The 8,198-nt window shown below is 47.2% G+C and overlaps 1 protein-coding gene across 4 annotated transcripts; it reads left to right on the top strand.

Annotated features, from left to right (window-relative positions):
- The first annotated feature begins 495 nt into the window (after window positions 1-495).
- Window positions 496-8,150, top strand: bsg (basigin). Of its 4 annotated transcripts, none has more exons than XM_029827798.1 (8): window positions 496-732; window positions 3,927-4,095; window positions 4,613-4,701; window positions 5,076-5,215; window positions 5,324-5,600; window positions 6,806-6,818; window positions 6,898-6,971; window positions 7,049-8,150. In XM_029827798.1, the coding sequence occupies exons 1-7, from the start codon at window positions 669-671 to the stop codon at window positions 6,956-6,958; spliced, it is 813 nt and encodes a 270-aa protein (XP_029683658.1). In that variant the 5' UTR covers window positions 496-668; the 3' UTR covers window positions 6,959-6,971; window positions 7,049-8,150. The 4 variants fall into 4 exon arrangements, with proteins under 4 accessions (XP_029683658.1, XP_029683659.1, XP_011612982.1 ...); XM_029827799.1 differs by having other exon boundaries at window positions 7,053-8,150; XM_011614680.2 differs by having other exon boundaries at window positions 498-732; window positions 6,794-6,818.
- Window positions 8,151-8,198: the final 48 nt, after the last annotated feature.

The raw sequence follows: 8,198 nt of genomic DNA on the forward strand, positions 1-8,198 counted from the left end.
AGTTGCTGAAAACAGCTGAGCAAGGACTTAATGAGAACTAAATGTCTATTAAGGTGAAAGAGGTTTATATTCATTTTATTGTTAAAGTTTTATGCACAGTATTACCACAATACAGTAAAAGCCAAACTCACTTTCAACAAATTTCAACTAATTTTAGAATTGAGGTTCTTTTCTGTACCACACTTCTGTTCCATAATAATATAAGTAAGTTGTCTTGTAAGTACAATTAAATCAATAAAATGCTCAAAGACATTAGTTCTAAAGCCTACAAGTACAATAAGGTGATATCTTTCGAGGCATTACCTGCAGTGTTGTGTAAGATCTGTATGATCGTCAGATTTCGGCTGTAATCTTTAATATCTCTGAAAACATTTTGTGAAAAATATAAAATTACTAATGTAAAATTGTAAAAGACCTAAGGGGGCCAGCGGATGCGGAAGTCACGCATCTAACCACGCCCCCCATTTACGTCACGCCTACGTGCCGTTTAGGGCGTGCTCGCGTGCCAACTAGAGGACGAATAGCTCGTAGCTCCGCTCCACTGGTACATTTCTGCCCCGACATCTCGCCCGGAGTCCGCACGAAAAAACAGGGAAATAGAGCGATTACAAGAACTGTAGCCGACTTAAGGCCTATTCGACGACAACGTTAAAACCAAATTATAAGCAATGAAGTTGCTGTGGGCTGTTTGCGCCCTTCTTTTGAGCTGTTGGAGAGCCAGCGCGTCCACAGGTAAGAATGTACAGTCAGCCATGTTGGCGGAAGCCGCAGACTTTGCTCTCTTTCAGGGCGTCAAAACAAACCGGCCCCGCTCGGTACTTATCCACGTATTTGTGTGTGTTTTAATCTCGATTGTCACCAGTCCCGTGATTTTTAAACGTCCGTAGGCTCCCATAATAGGCTCCCATTATCGTCCGAGGCTCCGCCGTCCGGTAGTCGCAAACCCCCATCTCGGACGTTTCCAACCGCGCTTCGTGACTGTTTCTGGGACGATTGTTCTGCTCCGTATCGAACGGGCCTCGTCGTCGTTTTGCTCGGAGGATTCGGGGGTTGGCGTCTACAATCGCCGTTTTTTGATGCGGCCCTTTAATGTAAAGCATATGGCGTTGCCATGACGTCGGTTGTAACCGAATCTGTTGTTGCTCGGGTGCATTAACGCCGAGGCCGGGGCGAACTCGCCGTCTTTCGGTTTGTTGGATAAAAACAAGCCAAAGCGGTTGCCCGTTTTTAATCCAACCATCCCGATTACGCTACAGTTGCTCGGGACACCAGTGGCATACTTTTGCATCACCCCAATTCCGGGTGATCTCTTGCGTAATCGTGGACCCGAAAGATTAAAAAAAAGGCTATGGATGTTCCAGTATCACAGCGCCATTGTTGCCACGGTCACGCCTAATTAATGCACAAATGTCTCCATTAGTTGGATACAGTAGATCCCTCTTCTTAAGTGGATTATTTATTTTTTTGCCATCACCGCCGTTGTGACCTACTGGAAACAGTGGTTTGCTACAGGTTGGACTGGTTTGGACGTGGTTCAAACTGTCCTTTATCGTAGGTCCTCACAGTAATTTGTCCTTTGTGTCATTGCCTTGTTTGCAGTGGAGACCTGGTTGGTGGTGCTGGGATCAGCACCCTGACACAGGTGACAGGAAACTGTTGAAACATGCTGGGGTATCACTAACCCACGGTTGGGCTGGTTCCGGATAGTTCTCGGTAACATGGGAGGTGTATTATAGCTATCTTTGGTTGAGAGAGCATGTGGAAGTGCTTCCATCGGAAAGTGTTCAACGCCGGGCTTGAACGGCAGCTTTAAAGCTGCGCGTTTCCATGCATTTTATCAGACCAGGGTTGCTGAAAACTACATTCTGTTGCCCCGTAGTTTTGGATAAAGCGTGTTTGTCGTCTGCGGGTGTTGAAACTGGCCTTTGTTCTGTTTTTAAGGACTGTGTGTCTTTCACTGGGGTCATGAGAATGACAATCTGTCCCAGATAAAGCGGGTTTCTGTAGAGTTTTGGGTTTATCCGCTTCATTTTCATCCTGAAGGAATCGCACACATCGTCTGTATCCCGTGACTCTGTCCATCTTTTGGGGTTAGGCATGTCAAGGCTTTGTTCAGATAAAGTGCTGGTGTTGAGCAAACCTGACGACCTCTGGAATTTGTCCTTCAGAGTTAGTTCCAGGGTCACAGAGCAGTGGGACACGGTCGACACAGTTTGGTCTGAGTGGAGTCGACAGATTGGGCCCATTTTACCTGCATATTTTGTACACGTCCTTTAATTTTGCCTCGTATCCATTACTGTCACTCCATCCTCACCCGCCTTTTGTTTTTGCATTTTTATTCATCTAACTTGTGTTTTTAAAATATCAGAAAGTGTGTCTGTGATCTCTGCTTTATTATTTTTCATATTTGCACCAAATAACTCTGTTTCTTTTTCTTTCTTTTTCTCCATTTGCTTGTCTTTTTCCTGCCATTGCTCTTTGTCACCCACCAATCATTCATCGTCCTTAAACACACATTGCCCCCCCCCCCCCCCGATTGCTGGGCTAACGCTAACCTGTCCCCAGCGGGGTTCATTAAGTGTCCCCTGTCTCAGATGAGGCTCATTGGTGACAGCGCAGAGCTGCACTGTGAGGTCATAGGAGCCCCCATCCCCGAGGTGCAGTGGTGGTTTGTGGAGGGGGAAGAGCCCAACGAGACCTTCACCCAGCTTTTTGACGGGGCGCGAGACGGGCGCGTGCAGATCAATGCCACGTATATAGCTCACGCCGCTAGCAGCATTCACATCGCGAGCCTCGCCCTCAATGACTCCGGCATGTACGAGTGCCGCGCTTCCAACGACCCCGACCGCAACGAGCTGAGGAAGACGCCCAAAATCAAGTGGATCCGCTCGCAAGCGAACATTGTTGTGATGGAAAGTGAGTGGTAGATCAAGCGTGAGGAGGAGTGGCTCGGCTCTTTGCTCCCTATTAGCCAAGTCTTGGATGTCCAGCTCCCGTTCATCTCCCCAGTCCATCCTCGTTCCCCCAGTATTCACACTCCCTTTCCTCAGAAGCTCCAAGGTTGTCCCGTGATAATAGAAATCCAACCTTATCTCTTTAATCTGATGCCTTTTCCCCGTGTTTCAAGAGTCAAGGACCAGATTAATGATCGGATACGTAAAACCTCAGGAATAATACTGGTCATAAGGTTAGAAATGTGCAAATGGCTCACTCACACTCAAATTTGATGGACAAACGAGGTGTCAGATTACAGCAGTAATGCTTCTGTAGAGATGTAAGAGACTAGATTTCTTCATTTTATACTAACATGGATGTGTCCCCCTTTTCTCAGTTCCTCTGGCAGAGAAATGAACAGAAGATGGCAACAAATTCTTAAATTAGACTCTCAGCCATGGGGTATTTTTCCACCTTGTGGTCCAGTATTAGTCACTCTGAGATTTGGTCTCCATTGAAGTGAAATAAAGCCTTGACGTCATCACACGATTGGCACTAACCTGCCAGTTACACGTTCCTATTGTTGCTTCTTCTGCATGTATTTCTGGTTGGATTCCCTGTGACCTTGTTATAGACCGTACTGTAGACTTCCTCTGTCCTCTCTCCTTCCTTTTTTGATGAGATGGATCACCCGTCTTGATGTTTATCTCATTTTATGTTCAATTTATTGGTTTTCCTTCAGGGAAAACACAACGTGCTCATTCATGCTTCACACTCAGCAGTTGTCACATTTAAAAAGACCTCTCTGCCGTTTATCACTCATGGTTTTGCATATGATTTGTACCCAAATGATAAAACTGGATCTGTACTGTCAGATCACTTCTTCCTTTGTGACCACTGTTGAGTGTCAGCTGTTAGAAGAGTCAGACACCTCCATCTTGTCGCTATTGTCAGGATCAGTGCTTTACATTTGCTTCTCTCTTTATCCCAAGTCCCAAACATCAGTACTGATCCGCCTATGGTCACCAACCAGACCTCTGCCACCCTCACCTGCAACCTGACGGATCCCAATCTTCCCATCAAGGGCTCCCACTGGCTCTTCAATGGGAAAACCGTGGAGAACTCCGAGTCAACCAGCAGTGACTCCTTTACTAGACTCCAGTGAGTAGCTACATGACGGTCTTGTATTCTAACCATATACAGTTGTTTGGACTAAACTGGCCCCAGAGTTTCCCTACTGACGTCAGCTGACGCCGGACTCTGGTTCCTTCTGTCCGTGTTTCTGTCCCCCTCTGCTGCCTCTGCTGGTCCTACGGCAGCAGGAGCATCCAGGCAGCCGCTGCTCCTGAGGGCCAGAGATGGACCAGCAGATTCGCTGGTATTCTTGGCAGCAGGACTAAATGCCACTGGCACTGCGCTCACTTAACCTGACCTGGATTCTCTCCATTAGAGAGGGCAGTCAGGAGTGCACGGGGCAGCAGCACAGAACAAAAGAGGGATTGTGATTATCAAGTATGGAAACGCAGCTTTGTTTTCCCCCCCAGGCTCCCGAGCAGGAACGAGGTTTCTACTCGGCTAAGTGGAAAACCCATGCGTGTCATTAATGTGGCTCTGGTTGAACTGCTGGGGTAAATATAGCGAGAGCCTTGCTAAATGTCCTTCCATCTGTGTTTTGTAGGTTGGACAAGATCACCTACAGCTCCAGCGGAAAGTACGAGTGTGTGTTCGAGACTGACCCAGTGGTGAAGGAGGTGATCGAGGTCAAGTGTAAGTTAGGAAATGTCATTCATCCTTTTCATGTCATCTTGTAACATCCATTTCCAAAGGTCTTGCTGTCTGTTGTGACTAGGTGGAATTAATATTCTCTTGTAAATCCATTTAAAACTCTCTGGGCTAAGTTGCCAGTGCGGTCGCATGCTAAGCACATATAGAATTTTCTATTTTTAATGTACGCTACTGTGGGCAGTATGGCGGTGAGAGGGTGGACACATCGGCGGTAATGACTTATATAACAGGAGAAAAGTTAATGCTGCCAGAACTGAGGTGGACATCTGGTGAAGAGGGCAGAGGAAGGATGTTTTCTGTCGACGCGTTCACTCAAAGCACCAAAGATGAACTCAATGTGGGACTTCCTTCTGCAGCACTTCCTCACGTCACTGCGTACAAGCATTCCGAGCACGGCAACGAGAAGGACAAAGCTGTGCTGGTGTGCCTCAGCCACGGCTACCCTCTTCCCACCGACTGGACCTGGTTCACCATGGTGGACAACGACGTCCGCAGTGTATGTATCCCGCACGTCCCAGTGCATTAAACGGGCTTGGCGTTACCGTAGCAACAGTCCTATGGTTGTTTCATTTACTTACTTGTCGCTGGACGCTCCCCTCTCCAGCCCATCATCAACGGTACCAGCAACAAATATGAGATCAAGAGCACCCCGAACAGGACCAGCCTGACCATTGACGACCTGAACATCGAGAGCGACGCCGGAGACTACGTCTGCTCCGGGATGAATGAAATCGGCACGGCCACCGACACCATCCACCTGCGCGTGCGCAGCCGCTGGGCCGCCCTGTGGCCCTTCTTGGGAATCGTGGCCGAGGTCATCATACTGGTGACCATCATCTTCATCTACGAGAAGAGGAGAAAGCCCGATGAGATCAACGATGGTGCGTACTGGATGTTCCCTTGTCTCCTAGGGTTACGGTGGCTTAGTGTCTCCTACGGTAGCTAGCGCCGGGCTGTACGATCAAAGATCCAACCACAGCCTCTCGTCTTACTAAAGGAAACTGATGCTGTTAAACAGCCTGATGAGAATCTGATGATGAGCACACATGCACAGCGAACTGGCCCGGTCTGGTCGGCGGTGGCCATTTAGCACTATTGGCTCCAGTTGCATGTTCTCAGTACGAACCCTTTTCTTTTCTTATTATTTCTGTGGTTTAAAGTAAAGCTTTAGCTGTAAGCTTGAGGTTCTGTTGAAGCATTCTGTTTTGGATATCGTTATTTACATTTTTTACTTCTCTGTTCGCTGCTGATTTTGCATTTTGGTAAGTGAATAAAACTGCATGTCAGAATGAGGTGGTTGAGCTGCGATGGCGGCGTGGACTGAGCTCTGGGAGCCTGAATGATCTGCTTTCGTGGTCACCACTTCTGAGGAATGTGCTGCGGCAAAATCGGTCACTCTTTCACTGGCCTGAAACGCCGGAACGCCTCAAATCCCCCCCCACCCAAAGCCCAATACTTTACAGATCTGGGTTTGAGCCAATGAAAGAGTCAATCCTGGCACCAGATAAGCCTGGTTACTGGTTTGACAGGACAGTGGGCAGGTTGCAAAGCCAGAGGTTTCAACATTGTCTGCATGCCCTCTGCATCTTGTGCTCTATGCATGATGAAACTGCAGCAACCAGAAGACCAGCCGCGCCACATTTATCTCTGAGCAGCTCCTGGGATTGCTGCTCCTGCTCTGGTGTGAAGGCTCTGCCACTTGACCTGTCAGGTTGTGTGTAAGCTCTGCCTAAGATGCTTGTGGGGTTACAGCCACTGCAGTGATGTATTTTGCCTGTATGCATGAGCCTCTGTAATGAGGGACTTCTGTTCATATGAACTACTCATTAATGGCAACATTCCTAAAGTCTTCTGAGACTCCCCGGGGGTAGGATGTGACGTGTGCCCTCGTTGACGGGGTTTCTCAGATTGTGTTAATGTTCAGAGATGCAACAGGCTGGCATGCGTCAGTTCATGGTGGTCATGATGTCATCGTTCACAGCTGGGGGAGGTGGGGTGTGGGAGCATGTAGCCTTCCTGTGCGTCATGCGCTGATGTTACTGACTGCTCTTTTTCTGCCCCCCCCATCCTCCAGATGACGACTCAGGAGCTGCTCCTCTGTGAGTACACACAGCCGAGAGGCTTCATCCAGGTCGATTCACCCTCTGGATCCACTTCTGACTCTGTTTGTTGTTCCAGGAAGAGCAATTCGAACGCAAATCACAAAGACAAGAATGTGAGGCACAGGAACTCCAACTAGAAGCCGAGGAAAGGCACGTATTAACCTCAGCACTGCTGTTCAACAACGACCCCGAGACGAAACAATCCTAATCTGCCTTTTCTCTCCCAGGCAGATGTCCGGACGGCACTCCAAGGATCAGCCGCTGCACACCGTGGTGCACTCTGCAATTTTAAGTACCTTTTTGTGCTTGGGTGTAATGAAGTTGACTCTCTCTGTTCTTTCCTCCTTCATTTCTCCAACAACAGAGAACATAGGAACGTAGTGACATAATCATTTCTGCTTGAGGCCGTGGGGGCGTTACTGCATGAGTTTAAATGCTGTTAATAGAAAAGTGTGCGTGTCCGTGTCTCTTAAAAATGGGGAAGCCTAGTTTGTGGTTACTTCCTGTTGATAATACTACGTCCCATGTTGACCTCACCTTGTTTTTGTTTTTTTTTTAATTTTCTTTTTTTTTAAGTTGCTTTGCTGTGGTTTCCTCGCTGTGGATTGGTCACTTCAGGGGCGGCAGAAGTTGTTGCCAGATGATCTGTGTCCGATCCTGCTCTGTCACTGCCGTTCTACCCACAGCAGAGTTCTAGACTTTGCCTTAACCGCTTTCTTTGCATCTTTTCTTTGCTTCTTTTGCTGTTACTAGCTTTAACTGTGAAGCTTAAATTTTAAGTGCAGACTTTCAGTTCCACGTCTGCCCGATTTTTGTTGCCGTAAGAAATTACATCATTTTAGTTCATGCTTTCTCCTCTCTGCAAAATAGAAATTCTGAGTTTGAGTCCACATTAGAATAAATCGCTGAGGACCAAGTGCAATAGATCTGTTGAATCTATCGATTACTCCCCCCCCCCCACTATTATTTTGAGATTAATTAGACTCTCATTGCATCAAACAAATCAAATACTCACCTCACAATTATTCTTTAAAGGAACGCCACTGAACCACATACTAATGTTTAAATTTAACACAGCGCATACATGTAATCATAACACTATCTTGTATGACTGGAGATGAAACAATGATGTGCGGTTGTGCGTCTCCGTTCCTTTACTGTGTACATGCAGAAGCCATATGCTCCATTTCACCTGAGTCGTGTTGTGATTGGATGTTACCATTTCAGAATCACCCAAATGAAGTCTGGCCAGAGTTGTGTAAATTGTTGTACCGTGAAACATCCTTGGCTGTACGACCTGCACAAACTGAATAAAACTATTGGATTTTACTTGTTTGAGAGCTTGTTTGTTCCATCCTTCTGCTCTAAAAAGTGAGA

This window comes from Takifugu rubripes, chromosome 20 (genome assembly GCF_901000725.2).
Source record: "Takifugu rubripes chromosome 20, fTakRub1.2, whole genome shotgun sequence".
In the NCBI taxonomy this organism is placed as follows: domain Eukaryota; kingdom Metazoa; phylum Chordata; class Actinopteri; order Tetraodontiformes; family Tetraodontidae; genus Takifugu; species Takifugu rubripes.